Below are 27,797 nucleotides of genomic sequence, written 5' to 3'. Positions count from 1 at the left end.
CAGTTATAAGATAATGACAGTTTTCTTAATCTTCCACTTTGCTTTGCCTTTAAGATCAGTTTAAGTAGTTGAGAAGTACTGATGAAGTTTTCCAAATCTCTTATCCTAAAAATTGTACAAGAGCTACATCTCTCATGAGGTTTCCTATACATCAATCCTTTCCAAAGAGAGATGTTTGAGCCTTCTACAGCCCAAGAAAATATCACTCTCCCTTCCACCCAAATCAATTTAAAACCAGAAATTTAGTGCTCTATGAAAAAGATGAGAAAGTGTTACATTAGCTATTTCCAAATCTGTAATACATTTAGGCAAGACATTGGATGTGGTTAAGATGGTAGGATGAGTGTCCAGAACCTTTATATAATCCAATCTTCCAAAGATGGAGACCATTTGTCAAACAAAATGAATTTTCTGCAAGGCTGAATTCATTTCCATGAGCGAGATGTTCTTCACAGTTTGAAATATATATTTGAGACACTCTCTAATCTCTTTACCTCCACTCGGTGGTTTTGGTGTAGAAAAACACAGAATGCTCCTTCAATACAGCGTACAGATCTTGGAGGTCATTTGTTTTCACGGAGAAAGAAGCAGTAGGGTGATCTTAGCTGGACTGAGGGTCCTAAAGAGCTAACAGATCAGTGTCTGAGCAGCTCAATGCCCTCCCCATGGACTTTGAAATCCCAATTCTGTTGGCTAAGAAGAAAACCCTAATCCCTAATTCAACACGTTCAGAAAAAAGATGTCAGGAGAAGCTCTTAATCTCAACCCTAAATGTCTGGAGCAGCACTTTAAAATGTTTTTAAATCTCATCATCACTCAGCTACTTCAGTGTGGGTAGAACGGGGCAAATGTTCTCCCCCTTCACTTCACCTCTGGTTACACAGTCCTACGGGTTGTGTAATGTCACACGGAAGACAGAGATACAAGCTTTCCTAAAACATTACTGATGCGGATGAGAACACAGACAAAGCTTGCCTGTCGAGTCTCCATACGTGGGGGAAGAGCCACCGTCATTCCTGCCTCCTGCCCCAGCAGAGGACCACCTTCCAGGCAGATGACTTCTTTCACACTGTTGCCCCTTCACTCACACTTAAGTAGGTTAAACCTTTTAGTTCCTTCCACACTTAAACAATCACATTCCTTGATCAGGACCATTCAGTCCTACAGTCCCTCCTAGGTTGGAAAACTCTTCTTTCTGGAAGGGGATGGTAAAGCAGAGCACATAGAAGGCCTGAAATGTTAGCTCCCTCTGAATCAACCCACTTCAGGCCTTGCCCTGTATCCCCGTAACCCATGACCACAAGGACACAGAGAAGACAGAGGAGGTGGCATAGGTGGACAACTGGGAATGGGGCAGCAGGTGTCTGGCTCGCTAGATGGGCATCTAAAAACCATTCACAAGGGGACGTGGTACAAGATACATGGTTTACATTCTAGGAGGGCTCTTGACTCTTTAAAGGCAGAGACAAAAGTAAAAAAAGCAACAACAACAAAAAAACCTGAGTAGCATAGGTTGGACAGGAGAATTTTGTTTCTCTGGTGTTTTCAGTGTCCACAGCTCTCTTTATCAGCAGCACAAGCCTGGAATTCCTGAAGCTGCACTCATATCCTGCCATCGGGGTTTTACGTAAAACCCCCATTGATGGGGATGGGAGTTTCATGAGGAGAACAATGACCGGATATGAGGGAGGGGAGAGGAGGAATAGGTGATGTTTGGTCTGTACTGGTGCATTCATAGGGGAGAATGTCTATACTGGCAAAGATGTGAAATAGCTAATTGACAAATTTTACCAAATGCAAGTAAGTCTTGGGAACCATGAAAGCCAGAAAAAAGCAGCCCAGTGGACTCAATTTAAGCAACATTTATTATCTGTTATGTTCAAATGTCAACCTTAGAGTAATAACTATGATAATAATAGCCAGTATTTACATAGCTCTTTACAATTACAAAGCGGTTTTCCTTCCACACTTATTTTGATTCTTATCATTGGTCCGTAAGGCAGGTGGAAAACTTAATATTACTTATTACGATCATTACTAGTCTTATTTTACAGATAGGAAGGGAGGAGATTAGAGAAGTTAATATCTGGCCCAAGATCATACAACCAATCAGCTGCTTTGAAACCTAGATTTTCACACTTCGAATTGCACAGGGCTTTCACAGAGCCATTCTGCCACCATCACGATAAGTTGCAAAACATTACAGCTCCTCACTGCCCACCTGAATAAATGTTTTGTGTCACCTTTCTTAGGCAAGAAGCACCACCCAGCACACAGCATCCCTGCATTACACTGTGTGAACACAAAGTTACATTTTGTAACTCTGGCTGAAGAGGGCTAACCAGCCCCTAACAATAAAGAGAGAAGGGTGATCTCTCCTCAGTAAGATGTCCATACAAAGCTCAGAAACGGAAATGATGCATGATTTACAATTGACAACAACCATGTAAGGAGCCACCCAATTGTTAGTCAAATGGTAGTAATTAATTGATGCTTTTCTTCAAGAAATTCAAAGCAACTCGTCAATCCAGATTTTCACAAAAGCCACAGAAGAGGTTTGTACTACGGCTCCTCTTCATCCTTTTGGGTGGATGGAGAAGCTGAAGTTAAGAAAAGGAGAGTAACTTGTCCAATGTCACCCAGCCAGCCAGAGGCAAAGCCAGGAGAGGAAGTCAGATTACCCCACACCCTGTGCCCTCTTCAGCACTTTAGAGGGACTGGTACAAACGTAGAACCTGGGACCTCTCCCAGGTGTCCTGGGGGACCTGCTTCATCAGTCTCTTCTGCATTTAGTGCAGAGGTGTGCCCAGGTAGGTTCACCATCAAGGCTTTCTAACGAGTGTGAAGGAAGAGGTGGAGGATGAGACTTGCTGTCACTGCAGACAACTGGCTCCCTCCAGTCAGAAGGGAACTGGAAGCAGCATCAGCCTGTGGAAAATGCCACTCGACCCGGTTCATCTCTGATGAGACTGACTGCCCCACTGACAGCTTGTTGATGCTGACTGGCTGCTTTAAGAGGGACTCCTGTATTTCCCGTAACACTCCCTTGACGCTTCCAGAGGAACTGAGCTCAGAGCACCCCTCCCTCCCAGGGGTGGGAACACCAAGGTGTCTACCTTCAGTCATATTCCTTATTTTCCCACAAGAGTCACCTTTACCGAGGCATCTGTCTCTAGCTTTCGCCTCGTAAATGTGCTCGTTTTGTGCACATACAGTAAACATTCTCTCAAAATGTTTCCAATTATTTTGAACAGTTAAGCATGCAAATGTCTGAGCAACATTTATTAAACTTCTGTGGACTTTTTGGAGAAAAAAAAAAGATGAACCAACAAGAATCTGAATCATCAAAGAGCTCTTACAAAACCAGCATTTTGAGCCTTTAATTGGAAATGAATCAGAAACAGGCATGTGAAATTTCCCATGAAATACACACAGGGTTTACATTTTTTTTATAAAGGGTGCTCTGGGCAGAACAAAATCTGGGTTATACACAGTCCAAACTGATGGGAAGAAATCATTAATTCCGAGGTGCTCCAAACCCAGCCCCACTCTGCAACATCTTCCCAAGCAAACTCTGGGAAGGCAGGGAGGGAGGACCACAGTCTCCCTTTCTGGCATGACAGATCCAGTAAGTACATAGGGAACCACAGATCTCCAGAAGGAAGAGCTTAGAGGCCCCAGGGTCCAGAGCAGCAAATCCACATGTCTGAATGCCTTTCCTGAGGCACCCTGGGAAAATTCCCCACATGCCAGTTTCCTGAAACACATTTCCAGAAAAGTAGTCTGCCCTTTCTTCCTCCCCTTTCTCGAAAAGTGTAGAAAGTACAGGTGCCCCTCAAGTCCCTGACCTCTGGGGAAGTCCTGTGTTACACCAGAGACCCCATTTGAGCAAGATTACCTATACCCATTGACCAAATATGCTCTATACTGTTGAGAAAACCAAGGTCAGCACAGTTGGCCCTTCTTTTGGCGGGTTCCTCATCCCCAGGTGTAACCAACCGCAGATGTAGTAGTATTTCTGACCCCGCAGTTGGTTGAATCTGTGGATGGGGAAGCCGCAGCTACGCAGGGCTGACTGTAAGGGACTTGAGCATAGGTGGATTTTAGTATCCATGGTGGAACCAACCCACCGGGGATACTGGGGGACAACTGTACTTATATGGTTTTCTACAGACAGCATTTTGTGGGCTGGGAGAGATAATGCATGGATCTTTGTTCTAGGATTCCTGACTGGTCATGGACTTAGGTACAGGGCTGGCGGCAGAGTACAGAGCTGGGAGAAGAAAGATCTCCTGCTTTTATGTATAGGTGCAGACATTCTAACCCTTTTCCCCTGGCATCCCCAAAGCAGGTTATGTGAGGCTTAGCACCTGCCCTCACACACTCCCCTCATGCCATATAGTTTCTGAGTGATTTTCCTCTCTGAGATCACCTCTTCAGCGCATTTACACCTACAGATGATTACACTGAGGATTGGGTTGGGAAAAATCAGTATGAATTACCCATGATAATTCCTCTTGTCTTAGAAATACCTCTCTTGCCAGGGGAGCTACATTTCAGTTTCAATTGTTTTCTATTTCAAATCAGTGATCTTTGTAAAGAGAAGAGCTGCACTTGGGTGGCTGCATGACTGCTTAGCTGCCTGGGTAGCTCCTATGGAAAGTACTGTGTTTGATCCCACAGGAGAATTACACAATGGCCAGGGAATAAGACTGAAAGGCAAAGAAAGAAGGAACGCCTGTGGATTCGATGAGTCTTGCTGTCTTTGCTTCTGGAAACCCCCTTATGGTGGAATGTGTGGTTTAGGGGAATGGATACCTGAGTTCTGCTGCCAGGGTCTCCTGCCCAGTTCTCATCTTTAGACACATCACACCTTGAAGACTCAGTTACCTCTTCTGTGCAATGGCCTCTTAAGTGTTCTAACAATCTCAGGGGTACTCAAGTTGGCAACTTGCAATATTTGCATTGGGGAATTTGACAGAGATACAAGCGGCTCTCTTAGTGTTCTCTTCTTGCCTGGGATTACGCTCAAGGCCTTTCAGAAATAACGTGTAGAGGAAGAGGTAAGGCCAAGTGGTGAGGGGTGATATGGCACTCTCCAGGCCAAAGAAGGAAGCAGCGCCTTTATCCCAATTTCTGGAATGTCTTCTTCAGTTGATGTCAATGACCCTTTGGATATAATTTGAAGCTTCTTTTCTTATATGTATGTTTCTAGAGTTAGAACTTCAAACACAAATAGGCTGAAATCTCTAAATAAGAGAGTTTCTTTGCTGATGGATTATGTTGAATCAGGGTAACAAAAGCACAAACCCTATACACAGAGATATTCCATGTGACACCTGAAGGTGTATGTGTGTATGGGGTGTGGGGGCTCACGCAGTGTCAGTGAGGAGAATGGGTTAATTTTCCCGTTTTGAAAGAAATCAAACTACAACTATGATGAGTTTGAGTGCCTCCTTGACCTTGATCATTGCACCCAGGGTCCACCATGATGCCATACAGAGTGCCAGGAAAAAAATGCAAAGCCAGGCACTGGGCCTCCGCATTGAGAATGAAAAGTTTAAAATAATAGGTTCTTCAGTGCTAAATGATGTTTGGTTCCAAGGATCCTTGGAGCTATGGTTTTCTTTGTTCTGCCAAAGGAAAAAGGAAATACATCAGGAAGCTGGGCCAGTCCACAGGAAGTCTCACTTGAGCTGATAAAAGGAACTGATGTGAGGTGGCTGGGGATGCAGTTATAAGTCAATCAGCCTTGAAATAACAAGAAATGCTATTCAGGAGAAACTGGAGCCTGAAGTTAGCCTTTCTCGATGATTTCCTTTTAACCCTGCAAAACATTCCTTTCTTTGTGTTTTGTAGAACCCCCCCAAAACCAGGGGGGTTTTTTTAGTGTGTGTAGTTAGTGTGTGTATATGAGTGAAAGAGAATGAAAAAGACAGCAAGAGTTAGAGCTGGAGAGAGGAGGAGAAAACACAGAAGGGTGCAGAAGGAAGTATTGTCAAGTCACAGAATATGCTATTCTCTACTGAGCTACAAAACTTTTTTTTTTTAAATCATCTTGGTAGCTCATTAAAGTAAAACAGAACCTGTTGGCTTCATCCTCGCTTGCCTGCCTGCTCTCCAGTATACCTGCCAGCTAAGTCAGGCAGCGACTCTTCCCTGGGGAATAGAGGGCTGAGGCCTTCTTCAGGAGAAGGTATGGAGGGTGCAGTGAGGCCACAAATCTGCCCAGTGCAGACTGAGGTTGGGAGTCCCTTAGACGAACACCACCGCCACCTGCAAGGTCCTCAAGAGATGGGTTGGACGTGTGTGTGTCAAACTGGCTACAGATCACAGTGGCTAAGCTCGATGAACTTCAGAGGCTAACAGGATAAGGTTCAAATCATTGCTTTTCCATTTTCTATCTTGATGGCCTTGGGTAAGTTACTTCACCTCTCCAAAATGAAAAGAGTACGTACAGCATAGGATTGTTACAAGGATCAAAAGGGAATATGTCCTAGAGAACAGACTTGTAGTTGCAAAGGGGAGGGGGGGAAGGAGGAGGGATGGATTGGGAATTTGGGTTGAATAGATGCAAACTATTATACGTAGAATGGATAAACAACAAGGTCCTACCGTATAGCTCAGGGAACTATATTCAGTATCCTGTGATAGATCAAAATGGAAAAGAATATGAAAATGAACGTACATATATGTATAACTGAATCACTTTGCTGTACAGCAGAAATGAACACAACATTGTAAATCAACTATACTTGAATTAAATAAAGTTTTTAAGAAGTATGTCCATAAAGGTGAAAACAGATATTGGCACATAGTAAGAGCTCGATAAATAGCTCCTTCTTTTTCTTCTTCTGACTGTGATTACCCATCCTCAATGCTATTCCCCTCAGATGGAAGGTGAGTGCATCTCTTACTCTCAGGTGAGGGGTAAGGAAAAAATGGCCTCAGCAAGGGCCATTGGGGCTCATGCAAAATGGTGGGTGATATGGTTTCAAACTGAACTGGGGCCTTTCAGAAGGGTTGACTGTGTTTGCCCAAAGCCTAGCACCACTTCCTGTTTTAAGAAGAAGAAGAAAAAAAGCCTCCCAGAAAACTCATTAAGAGGCTCAAAATTCTTCCTGGACATCAAATATGTCCTCAAAATAAAAAAATGTTTGTTTTTTTTTAAAGAGTTAAGTGTAAATGAATCAAAACCAGACGAATTCAATTTCCCTTCAATTAAACAGAATTTTTAAAAAGTCCAAGGAAAAGGCACTTGGGACCAAATGTGTTTTGGGTTTTAAATGAGACCAAATTTTGGGAAAGAGTGTAAGACCCCAAAGCAGAGTCAGGCTCCATTGTTAGCTTACATTAATGCAAAGGGATTAACACAGCTCCAGTGTCACTTGGTAATAAAAACACCAGCTCACGGAAATTCAGGAAGCACCTCCTAAGACCCCCAGCCTCCAACTGGCTGCAAGAACACTCTATGACTTATCTTTGGGATTGTGGAGAAGAGCCACATGGGCCCAGATGGAACTTCTGTGAGTTCAGTCACCCACGCCCCCAAATAAGAAATGCTTTTAAAGCCTGCCTGGGATCAGAGTCTTATAAACACGGGAGCTAAAAGAAACTTTTGAAATCATACCTTCAATTTATAGATGAGAAAATCTTTAACATGAGGAAATTTACACAAATGCTAATGGCGTGAAGTGACTTGTTTACGATCTCAGAGCTCGTTTCGGGTAGAACTGGAGCTAGAATTCAGGTCCCCGGATCCTTGGCTGGACAATTTTTCTCCGTAGTTTACTGTGAAAATGGGATCCCCAAATCTCTGATATCAGCACACTGGGGCTAGAATGATGGTGCTCAGCTTATTTTTTACAAATCTATTTCTAATTGTCCCTCTTCATTTTTTACATCGGTTTTTTAAATTATAAAAGTAATATATACTAGTGATTGAAAAAGCCAAATACCACATGTTTATAGTGTGAAAAGTAAAAGTCTACTTTTCCCTGCCCAGAAGCAGCCACTCTTTAAAAAAAAACAAAACAAAAAACCAAAACAAAGCAAAACATTGAAAACGCACACACATGTATGATTATTTATGCATAGACAATTTCTGGAAGGGTCTAATCAGAAACAAACAAACAAACAAATAAATAAATATTTTCAAATTTTTTTTACAGAAATGGGACCACATATTTTGTAATTTGTATTTTCCCATGTATTAGTATACCTTGGAGAACCTTCTAAATCAGTGTATATAGACAATTGATTTTATTCCATTCAACAATTGCACGGCTTTTTTTATACGAGTCTTCTAAAATTTATTTATCTAGTTCTGTATTGATGGACGTTTAGATTCTTTCCAGTTTTTGCCATTACAAACAATGCTACAATAAACATCTTGTACGTGTATCTTTGGTATCCGAGTGAACATGTCTGTGTGATACATTTTTAGATTTGGAATTATTATCAAATTTGTATAAATACTTAACATCACCGTAATTGTTTCCAAATTGCATTCCAGAATGAGTGTACCAAGTTAGAGATCCACCAGGAGGGATAGAGAGTGACATTTCCCCTTATTCTTTCTAACATGAGGCATTGTTAAGCTGTTTTAATCTGTGCTATCCTCAAAGGTGATAACTGTTGGAACTTCATTAATTTCATTTGAATATATACATGCTTGAGATTCTTTTCATATGCTTCTTGGCCATTTGCATTTCTTCTTCTAGCAGTTATTTGTAGCATTTTTGCCTATTTTTCTGCTAAGAGGTCTACCTTTTGTTTATTGATTGGTAAATAGCCTTTATATCTTAGGACATGTGCCCTCTGTTTGATGTATGGGAAATATTCTTTCTCAGTTTCTCATTTATCTTTTCACTTTACTTATGGCATTTTTCTTTATGTTAATATATAGAAGAACTAGAGCTGAGAAAGGGAGAATAAGAAGAAGAAGGAGTTTCCCTGGCTGAAGCCCGGGACTTCCAAAAATGTCCATACAATGGACTAGTATCGCCAAGAATAAAGGGTCAATGGAAATTATAAGCTGGGTGTTACTCTTGGGAAAATGTGCCTACATTTCCTTGTAAAAAAAGCCACAAATAAAGATTCCCCCAGTGAGTACTGCTTCTTTTGGAAACTCCAATAGTCAGAGCTTAAAATCAGTAAGCAGAGAAACTTCTACTCTCTAGAAGCCTGGAAGAAACAGTGAAGGCATCCTGCTCTTGTTCGTTTGTGTGGAGTTCTGTGGAGCACTGTGCCTCGCAATAGTTTTCAACACTTAGTTGAATGAGTAAACGCATGAGTATGAATTAAGTGATAAATACCTGAAGACAAAAGGACTCTCAGGCATAAGCATTTTGATGTAAGTATATGCATCTATATAGATTGCAAAAGCACTGACAACTCACGAGCTGAGTAATTTTATAATATTAACCTGTTTGTTTTCACATTTCTGCTACATGAACAATATTGCAAAATTGTTCACTCTCAGACTTCTTCCCACGAAAAATCAGTGAATTCCCATATATTCAGACCTAACAACCCTGCTCCTGGTATGTTAGATTCCAGTAGACACGAGAAAACCACATATGTCTAGAATTGCAGAGTTAAAGCTCCCGTGACACCTGTAATGCTGGCCGCTTGCAAGTGTGCACTGGGATGTGACATACCGTCTTTTGTTACCTGGGACGCATGGCACTGTCTGAGAAAATGGGCCCTGCTGTGGGGAACACACTTCACATTTCAAGTCTGCATTTTCTTGGAAGTGGCTTGAAAAAATACATACTCTGGAATTTTGATCATGATCTAAATGGCAGGCACATTGCTCCCCGAAGATGGGAAATGTCTCAAATATTCAGTATTTTGGTTCATTTTTGTGGGTATAAGCCATTTTGAAGCTGTTATAAAGTTGATCTGAATTATCTGAAAGTGTATCTGAACACATAATCTCTGATCCTACTTGGAAAGATGGTGGTAACTCTCCGAGTTTTTGGTTTGCTTGGGAGAAATGTCAGTATTTCTAAGTGAGGTGATGGGCCCAGCAAACCTATGAAAGTCTGTCAGACTTGTCTGAATTTCCATAGAAATTGGATTTGAGTTTCAGGGAAACAACTTTTCCTTTTGTCTCTTCTCACTTACTCTCTGCTGACTCATTCTCAAAAGGAACTAAAGTGGTAGCCCAGGATAGATGGCCCCGTTGAAAAGACAGCTTGTGGTGAAATCTCTAGAACAACTACGAAAGAACACACAGTCAAAGGAGGGAAAGGATAATCACATTTTTATGAGATCTGGTGAAACAGAGTTTCTCCTCCCTCTCTTGACTCCATATTTAATAAACAAACATCTTTAAACACAGCTGATAGCATGGTCTGGGGGCCTGAATTTATCACTGGTTTTCTAATCCTTTCTGCTGCTCACTTCTTATGGCCTCTGATAAGTGATGGAGCCACTTCCATCTCCATTTCTTAAGGAGCAGGGTGAGAATAGGAAGTCTTCTAAAATTTGTACAATTACCTAGATCATCCCTCTATTAAAAATTTTGTGATTCTTCCTTTCTATGTATTTGGTAAGACCTAAATTCTTTCTTATGGTATTTAAGGTCGTCCATAATGTAATTCCACCCAATATTTCCATGCTTACCTTCTCCTTCATATGCCCCCCAACACACACAAAAGTATTCCACTTTCCTAGAAAGCCCCTGAACCATATCTTCCTGTGCAAGTCTTACCCATGCTTCAAAGCCAAGAGGCAGTGTGGCTGGTGTGTAGAAAAAAAACAAGTATTCTGGAAAAAGAAGCCCTGGGCTTAAAAACCAAATCTGTCACCTATTAGCTGTCATCTTAGGCAAGTTACCTAACCTTTCTGAACCTTCATTTCTCCCCGATATAACAGAGTTGTGATGATATTACTTCCCACAGGGTTGTTTTGAGGATTAAATGCAAGGGTGTATATGAAAGTACTTTGTAAACAGAAGGGACTAAACACATAACTCTCATTATTCGGTCTTTCTGTGTCTCTCCAGTTGAAGTTGCCCTTTCGTTCCTTGAGGCTAGCAGAACACTACTGCATCCTGCTGTGCACACACACACACACACACACACACACACACACACACACACACGGCTTCTCCTCCTGCTCTGTCTCAAGGGCGGCAGCCCTTCTGCCACCAGCCTGGTGTCTTGATAGCATTTGTTTGTTTGTTTTGTTTTTTGCGGTAGTGGGCCTCTCACTGCTGTGGCCTCTCCCATTGTGGAGCACAGGCTCCGGACGCGCAGGCTCAGCGGCCATGGCTCACGGGCCCAGGCGCTCCGCGGCATGTGGGATCTTCCCGGACCGGGGCACGAACCCGCGTCCCCTGCATCGGCAGGCGGACTCTCAACCACTGCGCCACCAGGGAAGCCCTTGATAGCATTTAGTACCTAGTTCAGCTCCTGCCTAACAGCCATGCAGCAGACCTACTGACCTGCAATGCTACAGCTGGCATCAGCTTACGATGCCAATGGGACTAAGGTGACAAATTCCCATAAGGCCAGCTAGCTTTGTATGGAAAAGGGTTATTCCATAGATTGTGTAATTCTGTCAAATGTCCAAGATATTGGTCCTACAGGTGATAATGTGGGGATAGACACACCCCATCCATTGCCTCCGGGGAAACACCTCAAAGTCCGTGGGCTACGGATGCTGAGTCTATCAGGTCAGTAGAAGAATTAGAGTGACATCACTTAGTAATGCTGTCCCACTGATGAATTAGCACATGAATGGGATGAACACTATAGATAAATGTCATTAAAGCAACAGAAAATGAAACAGTGTGTAATCTTCTGCAGAGAGAAAGACACCTGCACAGCTCTGAGATTTCCAAAAATGCTATTATGGCTGGTTGAAGATTTTGTGAGATTGTGTGTGTGTGTGTGTGTGTGTGTGTAGATAGTGGCCAATGGCCTTTAGTCTTCTCAGTTTGTCACAAAACAACAAACAAAAGATAGACTTAGAAAGACTGTTTCAAGACAGGCCAAAAAAGGAAAGTCTTGTTATTCAAAGCTAAACAAAACAAAAAAATTATTCTATACCTACATAATGTAACTGCATGTCTAAAATGAATGAAACTAGTAGGGTTTTTTTTCATTCTAACTCTAGACAGTTGGACCCTAATCTGAAAATCTTTCTATCAAGCTTCAGGTAGAATGAGACTTTTCCCACAGAAGATGAAGACCTTGCCGATGGCCTGAGTGTTGACTTACAATTTGGGGATATTTTCTGATGTTTGAGGGAGGATAAAAGCCTCAGACCCCTTGAAATCCTGCCTGGTGGTTCATCATCATAAAATTTTCCCAACTCTTTTTTTTTTTTTTTTGGCTGGGGCAACTCAGTGCTAGCATTTGTCTAATATTACATTTCTAGAAAAGAGGTTTGGTTTAAATCAACCACCTTTCAAAACCAATACCAAATTAACTGGTTGACCCCAAATAGAAAGAGACATCGAAATCTTAAATCTTACATACTGTGGTTATTATTGAAGACCTACTTAATACACAGACTACATATCTTGGGCCACAAGATATGTTCCAATGCATTTGAATATATTTTATTTAAATAGTCAAATATTCAATTATTAAAATAATTGAAATAGGAATTCAGCCCACCTGTCCCTGGTCTGTAGAGAGGCCTATGGGCTATTTAAGTAAAATACTCTATTTTTTGTTGTCTCCTGATTATGGAGATCTTGTTTGTCTACAGAAAGAGAAGGGTTTATTTTGGAAAAATTCTTAAAAATTATGTAAAAATCCTATCCAGAAATTTGGGATTTTTTTTATGAATTATGGAAATAATTCAAGATGGTAGCAATACATTTTTCATTAAATAACAGAAGTGTCTTTAGTCTAAAGAGTCAGATTCTCCATGATATTTTTTAAAAGCTTATTTCTCTGTCTCTGTCCCTCTCTGTGTGTCTGTTTCTGTCTCTGTCTGTCTTTTTCTCTTTCACACATGCACACACACACACACACAGAAACACATTGCCTCCAGGGTTCTATAACTCATAAAAATGTAAAGAAAGCAAATAAAATGTTCATGGTACAGTGGAAAGAACACTAGCCTGAGGGTTAGGAGCCCTGCATTGTCACCCTGACTCTGTCACTAGTCAACCATGTGATCTTGGATAATTCAGTAAACTCTGGGCCTCAGTTTCCCTTCTCATAAAAGGAGGATATGGAGCTAAATAATCTCTAAAGCTCTAAAGTTGCAAACCTGAAAACGTGAAGTTGCACAGCAGCTGAAGTGGTAGAAATTATTCACAAACAAATAGGATTCATCGTCTGGTAACTCCCCGAGGGAGGCAATTCTATGTGGTCGCGGGACAGAGAAAAAGACACAGCCTGTTTCGCCCGGAGTTCTCGTGAATCTAGGCGCTACGAAGGTTAATTAAAAGATGCAGGTGGGTGAGCGGTTCACTCTCAGAGTGAAGACAGCATCCACCTCTAATGACAGAAGTAAAGTCTTTGTTCCCGGGTATCCATCTCTCTGCTGCTTTCTCCCGGGATCCCATCCTGAAGTTTCCCGTCTGGACATGCACTGTCAGTGGTAACCTGCAGCCTGGGCCAGTCTGGCTCGTGGACTCTGCTGGTTTTCAAAGCCCAGCTGTCACCTCAACCCTCCTTTCCCGTTTTGCTCTCCCAACATGTACTAGTTGTGTGATGCTGAGGTAAAGGGTGAAAGCTGATAGTATCTCTGCTCAACTGCCACTTCATTGCAAGCATCCTCCCTGACCATTATGGCTGATACAACCACATTGCTTTCTATTCCCTAACCTGCTTTACTGTTCTTCAGAAGTTGTATCACCCTGGACATAGAATTATTTATTTATGTGTCTGTCACCTCCGCCAGAGTGTAAATTCCAGCAGGGTTTTGACCCCTGTTTTATCCTCAACACATAAACCAGAGCCTTGGAACATAAGAGACCCCTAATTAAGATTCATAGCATTACTGAAATACCTATTATAATAAATCCATACCTGTGATCTAATTTTCTGGCCAATCGATCCCCACAAGCCCTGTCCCCAAGGAGAAATTCAACTAATGTACAGTCAACGAAGGTACCAGACTTTATTGAATCCTTACTGTGCAAGGAGGTACTTTGGCCCCATTTTATAGATGAGAAAACTGAGCCTCCAGGAGCTTAGTGTCTTGCTATAGGACACGCAGCAACAGAGCAGCAGAACTGAGAATGAACCCAGGTTTTCTGACTCGGAGTCCCCAGTTCATTTCCCTATTTCATTCACCAGGTCTGCATTTTCTCTGACTGTTTCCCCGTCTTTAATGGTACCATGTGCATTGACTGAATCAAGCCTCCATAGATGAAATAAGTAGATTCAGTTGAAGACTGCCTAGAACTAAGGTGCAGTTTTGGAAACCAGGTCATTCTTAAAGCAGCAAACAGTATCACATGCTTTTTAACAACTGATACCATCTCCGTGGGGAGCAAGGTGGTATAGGGTGTTGTTTAATATTTAGGCTAACTTATCTGTGGCAAAAGAACAGTAGAAGGCCTCCTGCAAATTTTGGTGCTCCCAACATGATGCTCGGAGCCTTCCCAGGAGACATTCTTGGAGAGGAGAAGAGAGCGTAATACAGAAGGACTTATTATAACAAGGGTGATGAAGTTAAGATTTTGTAATCACAAGAAGTTGTGCAAATTATGCACAAAGTAAAAAAGCTTCTGCAAAGGAATCCAGACTTCCCTGGCATTCTGGACCAAACAGCTCCCCAGTGATGAGACCCAGAGGTATTTTGAAATATAAGTATGCTTCATATATGAGGAAGAAATACGCAGGTGCATAAAAATCAAATGCCAGAATTAGTCAAAGATGACTTGTCAAGGCCATTCAAACTGGGAACACACATTCTGAATCTGTGTCTACAAATTCGACATGGTGTGTGGTGTCTTCTGACCTCTCTCAGCCTAGAACTGGATTTTGTGGACATGTAGGTACATGTTCTTGCAAGAGCATGTGAGCGTGATATTTTAGGAACTGAAAGGATTGGAAAGGCACTATTGTAGAGGTAATTTAGTCCCACTATTTCACTTTTACAAAGAGTTTGAAGCTCATACTGGCTGAATGGACTGTGCATCCTTGCACAGAGACCAGAAGTCCCCTGGCCTCTCCTTGTCCACTGTCTTCTCCAAACACAGTGTTTGAACCAATGTGAGAGTGGGGTCTGGGAACCCCAAGATCCGAAGGTCACCCATGAACAGGAAACTGTGGCTTTCACACAATTTCAATACCAAAGTATACACTAAACACTCAATCCTTCAGAACGCTGGGCAGTGCAGAAGCCTGCTTGAAAAGCCTCTGCTCTGCCCACCAGCAGAGCAGCCAGGCAACCTGGATCAGAGACAAGGGTGCTCCGGGGGAGGGTCTGGATGGGACTCACAGGCTCCCATCACCAGGTGAGAAGGAATCCTGTCACTCCCACCCTGGCATGAAGTGCCAGGGTCCTGGTCTAAGCTTGTTCTCATTGACGGCCATGCCAATCCCTGTGTATGCAGCTAAAGAGGTTAGCACATCCTGGGTTCACAGACCACAGCTTCCTCCCTACCCTCAGGGCCTGTGCCAAGAGGTCTGAGCATCGGGGAGATATTGCTTCACTTCTCCTTAGGGTGTCCACATAAGACCCTGGAGCCATCTTACCACCCTTCCGGGTCAGCTGGGGGCCTTCTGGGTAAGTGGCAAGCATCCTAGTGAGGGAAGTTTCCTAGAGTGGAACATCTTATTACTGAACCAGGGATACTGAGACTCTTGCAGGCACCCACCAATGAGAAGAGAAACTGGCGTGAAATGGCTGGTGGGTGACCACCTCCCTACAGGAATGCCCTCTCACCCATTCCTCACCCATGCACCTTAAACTGGAGGAACCCAGGCTCACAGAGGCTCCCTTCAACCCAATACAATCAGTAATCTCATCTCCACATTTTCAAGTTCCTGCTGTTGGTGCCTTTTACTTAAGTCAGCATATTTCAAACTTTCAGAGAAAAAAAAAACTTAGAAAATAAAAACCACTACCCCACCCAAATGATAAAAATCTCCTGAATTCTCCAAGCCCAACATCCTCTTCCTCAGCCCTGAGCAAAGATTTGATTCCTCTGGGTTCTGGGAATGGCGGGCTCTGCCAGTCCCCACCTCACCAGCCTAATAGCTTTTCCAGACCGACTTGGGCTTGGTGTTGGGGGACAGCCTCGCAGCCAACTCCTGGTCCCATTCATTCCTCTCGGGCCTCTTAAGGCCAGTCACATTAGGGGCTGTCCCTCCTCTCTGCTTCTGGCTCCACTTCCCCCTTCCAGAGGGAGCAGGCAGTCAACCCTCGTGAAGTCTACGGTGAAACCCAGACCCTCACCCGTCCCTCTGGGCTGCACCTGGCAACGTGGACCCAGGCGCGAGGCGCGGGGTGAGGCTAGGGGCTGGGGGGTAGCAGGCAGTCGTCCGGGCCGCCGGCTCAGGGCCGCTTACTTTAGGAGGAGCGGCTCCGCAGGCGCGGGACCCTCTTCGAGAGGCCGGTGGGAGCCCGGGCGCGGAGTGCGGGAGCCGAGCGTGCGGAGCGGCGCGGACCGGCCGGGAAAAAGATGCCCCGGCGGAGGAGCGGCGAGGCCGGCCCGTTAGTCCCGAGGAGCCGGCAGCTCCCGAGCGCCGAGAGCCCGGCAACAGAAGTACCAAGAGGAAGGGAAACCGGCCCGCGCTGACATGTAAACAGGGCTTCCATCTGGAGCAGCCCGCGCACACAAACCCCCAGACACACTCACTCGCACCCCGATCCGCCTGCAACCAATCCACTTGCCCGTCCCTGGGCCCTCCCGGCAGGGGCCCGGGCTGCTGGCGGCTGCCCGCCCGCCCCCGCCGTCTTCGGCCTCGGGGGAGAGGAAGCCGGCCGCCGGGAGGGTGCCCAGTGCCGGGGCCGGGGTGCCCGGCTCGCCGGGTGGGAGTGGTGGCCCCGGAGGTCTCCGGCCCCCGGCTGCGATCGGCGCCCGGCTCCCCGGGTTTCACGCCGCCGCCGCCGCCCGCAGCCCGGCCGGCAGCGCGGTGGGAGGGGGCCGGTCTCCGCTCCGGGCAAGGGGTGCGGGGGAGATCGCTCTCGGAGGGGAGCCCGGCGGCTCGCCCCCGCCTGCGAGACTCGCCACCCGAGCGCGGGAGGAGACGGCGCGAAGCCGGGGCGCGGAAGGAAGGGAGAGTGGCCACGTCTTCCGGGACCCCGGCGCCCCGCGCCCAGCCTGCCCGCCGCCTCGCCGCCCCGGCCGACCCCGGCGCTCCGCGCCCACCGCCCGGTCGCTTACCTTAATAGTCCCGTCCATTTGGCCAAGTCTGCAGCCGAGCCCCCCAATATTCCACACATTGACCCGGTTACAGCCTGACCTCGCAGCCCCTTCGGATTAGCCCGGCGCGGCCTCTCTGGCGCCCTGGGCCCTCCCTGCGTGCCCCCCGCGAGCGCCCTGCCCTCGCTCCCCTGTGCACGTTTGTTGTTGTAGCGGAGCGAAAAAGAGACAGTTAACCGGATGAAACTTTTTTTCAGCTAATTTTGGGAAGTGACTTCACTTTGCGAATGGGGAGGAAGTCCTATCTCTCTCTCTCTCTCTCTCTCTCTCTCTCTCTGTCTCTCGCTCTCCTCTCTCTTCTCTTCTCTCCCCTCTGCTCCCCCTCGTCTTCCCTCTCCCCCACTCACTCACACCCCCTCTTCCTCCCCTCCGCGGGTCCTGCTTTTCGCATCACACACACTATATAAATACACGCGGAGATGCCCAGATACATTCATGCGCTGCGCACACAGGATACTTGCTCCCGGGAGATAAGAGCGAGCTGGGAACAATGCCGGGGTCCACGCCCAGCGCCCGCGCCCAGATTCCCGCAGTCTGCATGCCTCCCCCCACACCTTCCCCCAAAGTCCAACACCGAACGCCTTTGGCCTCCTTCCTTTCCAGGGGCCGTTGGCCGAAGGTGGCCCTCCTGACTCATTCACTTTCCGTTTCTTCCCACAGATACGTTCATTAATGTTTTTTCCAGCCGGAGTCAAACTTTTTCGGGGGTGGAGGGGGGAGGCGGGGGGCGGGAGAGTTTACTCGGGCTGGGGATAACCTGGAGCCTACTGCCCGGGAAGATCCGGACGCAGACCGAAGCCGACCAACCATTAGAAAGTGCATCCAATGGGAATATTTCCACTCGGGCCCTCGGCTGCGGAGTCGCGCAGACTCCCGGAGCGGCTCACCCATCGACGCGGACTCGGGGCGGTTTCGGACGGACCCCGGCAGTCGGGGGCGTGGACTCGGCTCCCAGCGAGCTGTGAGCGAAGGGACGCACGCGGGGAGGAGCGCCTCGGCCCCTCCGCTACTGGGGAGGTCCCGGCGCCCGCCGAGGGCCGGGACCTGCGGCACCCCAGGCCACTGCTCCGCGCCTTCTAGGGTCAACTCCCTGGCACATACCCCAACCCGATGGCCCAAGCCCTGGCACTCGGGTCAAAGCCGCCTATGCAATGCCACCTTGGGCCCCAAGAAACCTACACTACGGAGAGACGATCGCTCCAGGCTGGCCGGCGGGTCTCCAAAGCACAGCAGGCAACATCCCCACACCGACCCAGACTTCTCCCGGGTGAGACCCCCGGGGCCGGGGCTCCAGACCATCATCCCCACCCCGCCGTGAGGCCAACCTCCCCTCGGCCCGCCTTGTCGGGCCCCGCCACCCGGAGACCTCCCGGGTCCTTCCGCAGTGCCGCCGCCCGCTCCAGTTGGCACAGCGAGGGGACCCCCGGGCGCTCTCGGCCTGACTCGCTTCTCCCCGACCTCCTCCGAAAACAGGTTACCTTGTCCACGCTCTCCAGACCACGCTTTGGACTTTCTCACTTTTATTTAAGAGTCCACCCGGAGAAAGAGGAGAAAAAATCCAGAGGAGATCCGAGTCAACTGGAAAGAAAAACTTTCAAAAGGGTGTCCACAGCGGCGAAAAAGGTGACTTATTAATTCTTTATTTCTTCAGGAGCAGTTGAGCCCGAGAGCTCGCTGGCCTCCCTCCCTCCCCCCACCCCCTTCTCGAAATTAGTCTCATCAATTCAGCTCCAATTTTGGGTTCGAATACAGACACGGGTCTGAACGTGACCAGACCTGGAGTGGCGGGTGCAGCTTGCCAGCAATTGTGACTCGGTGTGCGTAAGGGGGAGAGGGGTGGGGGGATGGGGTGGGGGTGGGATGGGGGCCGGGCTGGCCCCCCCCCACCTCCTGTCTGCTTCTCAATCCAGGGGTCTGCTCGGGGGCTCCCCTGGGACCGCCACATCTGGTTACCTCTAGCGAGGTCAGTCCCCCCCTTTGCCTGGGGCCACCAGTTCTGGAGTTCAATTAAAAGAAATCAGGCTTAACCCTTTCCTCCCCTCGGCCCCGACGCCCGCCCTCTCTCTCTTCCCTTCAGCGTTTCCACATGCTTTCCAGAGAGGAAAGAGGTTAAAGGGAAAGGAAGAATGAATTACATCCTTTCAAACCCCAAATTGTTTCCTTTTCAGCCCAGACTCTGCCGACCTTCAAACGACAACAAGGCTTTCAGGAGGGTGCGGGGAAATCGCTTCCCACACGGACCTGACCAGAAACCCGGCACCCCCGGCCACATTCCCCCTCTTTCAGGCAGAGAGAACTCCAGTCTACCGCCGGAGGCCCCCTTCCTGGTGCTGGGCAAACACTCAGGCCGTTAAAGGCCACCGCAGGCCAGCCAGCGTCTCTCCCTTCTACACCCAGTCTTCCTAGTACTTGAGAAGGCTCCTCTGTGGCAAAACATTGGCCAGGTGTCTCTTCCCAACTCCTGTCCAGCCTGGCAAATAACAGATTGGCTTCACTGCTCTGATCAGTAAGTCACCCCAACATCTCTAGTATCCCCAACTCCTTTTAGCAGGAGCTGCCTCTCCCCTAAGGAGAACTCAATGTGGAACTAGATTAAAATGAGGACTTGCCCTCCTGTCTGAGCTGTGGAAATCAACAGCACTTTCTGTTTCTGCCTGTAAAACCAAAGCTTCTGGCAATTTTGTAATTTTGAAGATGGTGGGGAGGGGAGGAGGCTGGCACTGGTACAGCTGTCACCCCTTAGTGACTCACTGACTGGCACTGGGGCCGTGACTTTTAACGTATACCAGCCCCTCTGTCAGAAGCTCCTGTCCATTCACAAGGTCCTCCACCCAGAAAGAAGAGCCCCCCAACTCTGAAGAGCCCTCTGAGGGAATCTGAGTCTCCCTGTGACCCGCATTGGCATGGCAGTGGGCAGGGCTGCCCACTTATGTAACTCTGGGTTTGATGTCCCACTCGACTGCTGCTGCTGCTTTTTTAAATCCTGAAGGGGGAAAACAGCCCAAACCAAACACAACAGTAAACAAGTCTGCCCTGTTTAATGTGGTTGCCACCAGACATCTGGAAAGATGGTTTGATCCTGGCAGCTCACATTGTTTTCACGAGCAGCCAAAGAGAATATTTCGAATGTTTGCATTGAGACAAATTGATAGAGAGCCTGTGGTGAAGCAGCTACAGATGAAAACGGTCTTGGAGCTGGGGAGGGGGAATCCTTCCCCTTCTCTCTCCTCACCCCTCTTCTGCCCTCTCCCCTCCCCCTCCTCTCCCTTCTCCAGGCCCAGCTAGGGGCTGGTTACCCCAGCCCACGAATTTGCTCACACCCTCTTTCCTGGCTCACCAGAGACTGTCCTGCCTCTCCCTTTCCCAGACTGGGCAGGGCTGGTGACCAGGAGCTGATGCCCAGTACCATCCTGCCCACTCCGCCAGCCCAGGCTGGCTTTCAAGTCAGGGGTAGCTCACAGCCAAGGGAGCCAAACCCGCACTGAAAACAAAAGCTAGCAACCGGGGGGTCGGGGTTGGGGGGGGGACCAACAAAAGAGCCCACCACACGTTTCTGAGTCTTAAGGTCACGTGCAGTAAGCATGCCCACGGGGGCGAGTACTCGGGGAACCTTTGGACTTGGAGCATTTTCATTGCAACTGTGGTGGGGCGACTTGCCTCGCACCATCCGCACTTGACAATATTTTCAAAGATGCGGAAGTCCTGCTTCCCCCGGGAGGGGAGCGGCGGGGTGAAACGTGTCTTGGCTCGCTCAATGTCAGCCCTTTTGACCCGGTCAAGACTTTCCAGACGCGGCTTCCCGGGCTTCTTCGGTCCCAGCCCGGGTTGGGGGTGGGAGGACGCGACAACCGGAGCCGGGTCCCTGGGGTGCCTCCAGACCTCGGGACCTCCGGTCACTTGAAACCCCGGAAGATGCCAGGCTTGGCAGGGCGTCGCGGGCGGGTCCTTCCCCTTTCGTCCTCCCTCCTCCCGGCCCCTCTGGTCCGGCGGCCTCGGCGGGTATTCGAGCTGGCAAGGGGGGTGGGGGAGGGCACGCGGGGGAGGGATGGGCGAACGAGCGCCAAAACTCCAGACTGCACAACTGCAGCTTCAAGTGTCTGGCCCCTCGCTCGAGGCCATAATTAATTTGAGATTTATTTTTATTGGAGAACTCGAGTCTCGTCTGACCTTAGCCAAACAAGGCAGCTCGAGCCGCCCCTGGATGCGCTTGAATGCCGGGGAATATTTCTGCAGGAAGGCTCTGCAGGCGCGCCTGCTTTGAATTTGTTTCTCAGACTTCATCGACTCACAGATTGAAGGAAGATTTAGAGCCTCTGCTGGCCCGGCCCGCTCCCCACGCTCGTTCTTGCCTTAGCGCCAAGAGGGTTCAAAACGCTACGTGGGAGGCCGCGGCGGCGGGAGGGCCCGGGAGGGGGAGGGTCTCTGCGCCCCGAGCCCCTGGCGCTCCGGGGCCGGGTCCCCAGACCACGCGGCGTCGAGGAGGAAATCCCAAGGGAGTCCGAGACTGACCAGAGAGCGCAGGCTGACAAGAGGTGGAGACCAGCCAGGTGCCGGGACCCTCACCCGGTGGCGGCGCCTAGACGGGGGCTTTGGGGGAAGGGAGAATTCAGCCTTTCCAAATCTCCAGCCGCCCTGCCTCCCAGCCGCCCCAAACAGTATGCAAAGTACAGACCTGTGTCCTTGAAACGCCGTTTCAGGACCTGCCGGCCAGATGCTGCCCCTGGGCCGCGCCGTTGCGAACATTCTGGGGCTACCAGCCTCTTTTCGTCTGGTTGGGGGGGAGTCTCCCCCAGAATGCAGCGTGGGCTGAACCAGCACGCTGGTTGGAGGGGGAGCGAGAACAAGGAGTCTGGGTGACTCGTAAGGAGGGAAAGTGGGGGACCCTGCCAGTCTCGAGTGGGGCGGCGAGGGGTCTTCGGGGATGTGCTCCTGGCGCTGGGATTGACAGGTGCTTTGCCCAGTGCGGGCACCTCGCAAGGACATGGTCAGGGTTCCTCCACTGGGTCTCCTGCCCCTCCCTGATACCTGCAAGTGGAACGTCCTGGTTGAACATTCGCATTGGGAAACCCGGCTCATTGGGTTTGTATTCTGGCTCTGCACTTACCAGCTCTGTGGCCTTGGACAAGTTCCTTAACCTCTCTGTGCTTCAATGTCCTCATCTGTACGTTGGCTTTATAATAGGATCTACCTCAAAGGACTGTTGTAAAGATGGAGTGAGTGTTTAGAACTCGCCTGGCAGGCAGCACAACTTTGCCCTTATTGTTTGTATCTTGGCTCTGCCCCCTTGTAAGCTGGGTTACATGAACCTCTCAATGCCTCAGTTTCTCATCTGCAAAATGGACCACCACCTAGGGCTGTTATTAATATCAAATAAGTTAGTACAAATACAGTGCTCTCCCCCTTTTCACCTTTCTCTTGCTCCTTCCAGCCTCAAACCCGCCCTATGCTCTCTCCTGCGCAGTTCTCCTTGAGCACTTGGAACCCAGATCGCTGCCCGGGTGGAGTGGGCACCCTTGGTTCCCCAGGGCCCGGCCTGTCTCCTGGCTCCTGGGGCCCGGGCGCCTGGACCTGCCGTGTTTGTCAATAATATCAGAGCCGAGTGCTGAGGCGGGATGGCCGGGGCTTGGCGGCCGGAGACTGTTTGTGCCCCTCTGGCAAATGGTAGGCGTAGGGAGCCTGCGGAACAGACCCAAGATTGTCATCGCCACGCGGACCTCCCGACCTCATCAATGCACCTCTTTGTGCAACAATACAAACTTTGTGGCTGCCGAAAAATCCATTTTTTCCCCTTGAAAGGAGCTCCTGCGGCGAGCGGCTCCCCTGGCGGCCGGAGCTCGTAGACTGCCGCCCCTCTCCCCCTCCCCCAGCGGCTCCCTCCACTCGCCGGGGCCCGTTTGCTTTCTCTCTGACTCTTGGCCTGGGTCAGGCTCCCGGGCTCCCACTTGCCCCTCTGGGTCATCCTTAAGGTTTTGGGTCCCCTGGTATGTGCAGGCTCGGGGGTCCCAGTGGATGGGAGAGAGACTGCAGCTCCCCGCCCCGGGGCCCTTCGCAGCCCTCGGGGCAGAGCCGGGAGTGAGAGCCGGGTCAGCTGCGCCCCGCGTCCCGGGAGCGGTGGGGTGGGAGGGGTTACCGCGCCCATAACCCCCCAGGAAACCTGGACGCCGCGAACCGAGCTCGCTGTAGTCTGTGTCTGCTCTGCCACCTCCTGGGAGCCATCCATCCACCCATCCGTTTACTGATTACCCGTCCATTGATTCACTCGTTTTTCATTCATTCATCACTGATAGATTAAACAGCCCTTCCCGGCCAAGCCTCCAAAACCTGGCTTCCCCAAAGTGACTATGTGGACTCCTTCAGACCACAGGCGGGGAAGATGCTACTTGGTGTCAACAGACTTCCCTTGAGAGAAACAGGAGGAGGGCTGGACGCATAATTGCCAAGCCCAGATAAGACCCGAGAATCCCCACGCCGTCGAGGTGCCCGGTGCCTGCAGACGGTCACTCCGCCCGGCTTTCGCGGATGCTGGACGCAGCGGAGGGGGCCAGGAGGGAGGGGCGGGGGCCTCTCGGGGCGGGGTTTCGGGAAGGAGGGGGCGGAGCCGAGCCCTAAGTAGGTGGGAGTTAGTTTGCTGAGCCGCAGCGGTCCTTCCTTTTCGGAGCTGGGGAAGGATCTGGGCTGCTACCCGGAGGGCGGGAGGTCGCGCTTGGGATGCGAGAGGACCTCGCCGCGGTCCCCACCCCGGGCAGCTCCGCACCTTCGGCCCGCCCCGCTGGCGGATTTTCATTAAACGTGTAACCCAGATGTCCTGGCCTCGGTTTGTTTACATTCTTGGGAACTGCTGTGGAAAAGGAAAAAAAAAAAAACAAAAAAAACCAACCCCCTTCGATATACCTTCAAATACAGGAATCTGCGCTTTTGAGGGGCCGGTGGAGCCGAGGAAGGTGGGCTTGAGGACCGGGGGTGTCGAACCCGTAAGAGAAGCGCGTCGCGATCACTTGCCCGCACCCACACGCGCGCGCTCACACCCTCACACTCTTGTCCACACAGACCCCTGACTCGGGGAACCTGCTGTGCACGGCGCGGCGTGGGCGCACGACCCATCGGGACCGGACGCTGGCCCGCGGGTCCTGGTGCCGGCGTCTCGGCTTTCCTGCACGGCCCTCACCAGGCTCGCCCACCTCCATTCTCCCAAGGAGAAGCGGCCAAGAGGCTCGGTCCTCAACCAGGAATTCCCGAGGGTCTGCGCCATCCTCATTCAGCCTAGCTAGTGGCCCCAGCTCCACACCCACCTGCTAAGAGCGTGGCCCGCTCCACCCGCCTCTTTTCCCGCGGAAAGGGGGAAGGAACCCTAGGTCCGGGGAGAGGGTCTGGGGGTGCTGGGGGGGTCATTACCTGTTTAAAGACGCTGTCATGTCTTACCTTGACGTAAGATGACGTGTCGGGGACTGTCTGAAACATCCTGGGTGGGTGAGGAAGGGTCGAGAAGGCCCAAGAACCAACCTGGGTGGGAGAAACCTCAGTCACCCGCGAGCGGAGCAAGGGTGAGACGGTGGGGGGCAGGGTGAAGTGGGAGAGCAAAAGAGAGACGACAGGAGGGCTGGGAGGCTCCGATCCACCTGGACCAGTGAGGGAGGGTGGGGTGCAGGCACGGTCACCCACCCTGTGCCTCTGTCCCCCAGGCTCCAGGCTAAGGGGTGGTGATGAGAGCCAGCTCACATCGTTGGGCCTCTTGCCTACAGTCCTGTAACCTTCCATCGGCAGCCAGAGACGCCCGTCTCCCCCAGGGCCTGCGTAGTTTCATACCTGGGGATGCAGGGGTGGGGATAGGGGTGCCAGAGGAGAGAAGGTGGCCAGGATAGAGGTAGGTCTCCTCAGCTTTGCAGCCCGAGGCTCCAGGAAACAGATATTTACAGAGTTGCCCACGCTGCGGCCCTCGGGGCACAGACCTTCTGCCTGACTCCCCTACCCACCCCCACCCCCCCAGGGCTCCATTAGCGTCCAGCTGTCTCCCTCTTCCCTGCTGGGGGACCACTTAGAAGGGCCCCTGGCTCAAGGTTCTGGAGGTCTGTGGAGGCCCCTTTCCCAGAGCGCACCCCTCACCGCCACCGCTTCTGGAAGAAATCGAGTTTTCTCAGCAGAGACAAAGACAATGAATGAGGCGGCCTCATTTCTAGTGGCAGGGGAGGTGGGGTCTGAAGTTTGAATATTTGGACTGGAGGGCGCAAAAAGCTACCCTAGGAGGCCAGGTGCCTCTGCATGAGTCTCTCCCCGCCTGGCCAAGTCTGGCGGCTGTCTCTCTCCTCTTCCTTCCCTTCCTTCTCTTAAACCATCTCTAACGTGGCAGGGCGCAGCTTCTACAGCAGCCAATGTGTTTCTGATAAAACGCTTTTCTCCCCACTAACGAATTCCAGCTTTTTGGCTCCCGAAGCCACAACAGACACACAACTTCAGGGACCAGGTACATTTCTCCGGGCTCCTAGATTCCCATTCACTGTTCTCCCCTGGTGCCCTTGCTCTAGAGTCTCCCCATTTTCTTTGAAAGTTGAAGTGAAAATTGCAAGAAGAGTGAGCAGGAGGGAAAAACGGACAGAAAAGAAAGCCTGGGAGAGAATGAGAGAAGGAGCCCCAGAAAGCCTCCAGGCTGCACCTAAAGCAGGCAGCCGTGACCCTGCATCACCCCCCAGAGATCCCTCGCAAACGAACACCCACCTTAGACACCCCTTCCTGCTCCGCCAGCAGGAGCTGGACTCCGACAACTCCAGGGCGTTCAAGCTCTTGGTGTGACCCCTCTGCCCCCAGACTCCCGATCCTTGGCAGAATGGAATTAAACCTGCTGGCTGCCCAGAGTCAACGTTTGCCTTTCTTTCCAGCGTATCCAGACAGGCAGCCTCAGCTCCTGCACATCCTCGGGGGCTGCAGGAACCACTCAAGTCTGCGCGTCCTGCAGCTTTCCTCTCCGCCGCCTCTCTCCAGCTTTCTCCGTCCCACTCCCTCTTCCTCTCTCTTTTCCGTCTTTTAATTTGATTTCCGTTTTCTTATCAATATTTCAACTGATGTCTGATGAATTGTTCTAATAGACAGCCACCCATCTGCCCCCAGCTGCTTTTCCAGAAACCTCCCTGTGTTCCTAGGAAATGTCAAGGAGCACCAGAAACCACCATGTATCATAAATGTAAAGACACACAACCGAGTCAAGCCAGGAGGAGACGTAGAAACCAGGGCCTTCTTTCAGCTGATTATTGAGTTTCAAACGACTGCAGCACAAAGAATTATTCTTCAAATTTAAATGATATGAGTGATGTCTACTTTGATTTTTCAAGCCCTTAAGTTTTTCCTCCTTAAAAGTGACTCCTTTCTCTTATTTGGTCCTCTCCAGGCATATACCTCCTGACTCACATTTTCTAGGCAGCATCTATAAGAGCAAGTAGATTGCAAGTGTCAGGGAACCAACACTATTATGGGGTTTTGATTAAAAAATACACATACATTTAAAAACACTTGCTGTAACACAACATTGTAAATCGACTATACTTCAATTTAAAAAAAACACTCTTACTAAGGGATTTTTTCTGGGTCCTCAGATTTGTGTTTTCTGGAAATCTGGAATGTTGCTCATTTCTTGGCTTGTAGGCCACTTGTAGACCTGGCCTTGAATGGGGCTCCGATTTGTGGGTCATGCTCGCACTGCCTTTCAGGTGCCCCATCCCAGGGCCATTCTCCACAGACCCTGGGCCGTTTTCACACACTGGCCCCCCCTCTCCAGAGTCTCCTGTAAAAGGGAACTGCTTACCAGGCCCCAGAGCAGAACTTTGGCGGGGAGGGGGATGGCGGAGAGAAGAAAGCAGAGGTGACAGGTAAGAGTAGAGAGTGCGTCAGTTTGTAAGAACAAAACCGACAGTTTTGTACACCTCTGATAATTAGTCTCAGTTTCTCTAGCTTTCCCCTCCTCTTCCTTCCTGGGGTACCCAGATCTCTGGCTACTTTGGTTCTGGACACTGGGAAAATTTGTTTAGTACCTGCTTCTTCCTTTCCACCTCCCCCTCCTCCCTATCCTCCCCCTCCAACTGGCTCTGGAAATTTCTGACCAAAAGGCAATTGCTTGGATTCCATTTCTGGAGAAAGCACACTTATCACCCAGATCTCCCCACGTGGGGGGTATGGGCGTCAGGGTTATTCATTATTTCCTTCTCAACAATATCCCGATTTTTCTCTCCGTCCCTCCCCCCAAAGCTCAACATATTGAAACATTTTGCTGCTTAATAAGAGCGGCCGGGAGAGCTGGGAGGTGAAAGGCCAGCCTGGGACCGTGACTGGGGCTGCCCGGGCTCAGCGCTGACAGCCGGGCTGCCCCCGCCCAGCACATTCCTGGCCACGGCTTAGGAAAACAAGACAGGGCTGGGGAGGGGAAGTGACTGAAGTACCAGAGCCACGGCCCCGTATTTTT

The 27,797-nt window shown here is 49.6% G+C and overlaps 2 protein-coding genes across 3 annotated transcripts in view; one reads left to right on the top strand and one right to left on the bottom strand.

The window, feature by feature from the left end:
• Positions 1-26,245, bottom strand: part of FLI1 (Fli-1 proto-oncogene, ETS transcription factor) — a 123,394-nt gene extending 97,149 nt beyond the window's left edge. The window contains exons 1-2 of one of the 2 annotated variants that reach the window (XM_082627384.1): positions 26,063-26,245; positions 24,773-24,853 (exon numbers count right to left, since the gene is read on the bottom strand). In XM_082627384.1, the coding sequence (XP_082483510.1) occupies positions 24,773-24,811 (39 nt within the window). In that variant the 5' untranslated portion in view covers positions 24,812-24,853; positions 26,063-26,245. Of the gene's footprint in view, positions 1-17,314; positions 18,049-24,772; positions 24,854-26,062 lie in introns of those variants that run through there. The other variant, XM_082627385.1, reaches the window with a different exon arrangement.
• LOC309808129 (uncharacterized protein) lies at positions 17,844-22,801 on the top strand (the record flags this gene model as incomplete). The annotated part of the gene is made up of 4 exons (XM_082628123.1): positions 17,844-17,972; positions 18,039-18,620; positions 18,827-18,976; positions 19,522-22,801. The coding sequence occupies 4 exons, from the start codon at positions 17,844-17,846 to the stop codon at positions 19,705-19,707; spliced, it is 1,047 nt and encodes a 348-aa protein (XP_082484249.1). The 3' UTR covers positions 19,708-22,801.
• Positions 26,246-27,797: the final 1,552 nt, after the last annotated feature.

Source organism: Mesoplodon mirus (genome assembly GCF_964341445.2).
Source record: "Mesoplodon mirus genome assembly, chromosome: 7".
Taxonomy (NCBI): Eukaryota; Metazoa; Chordata; class Mammalia; order Artiodactyla; family Ziphiidae; genus Mesoplodon; species Mesoplodon mirus.
The sequence above is the reverse complement of the archived record's forward strand: the minus strand, read 5'-3'. Positions and strand labels throughout refer to the sequence as shown.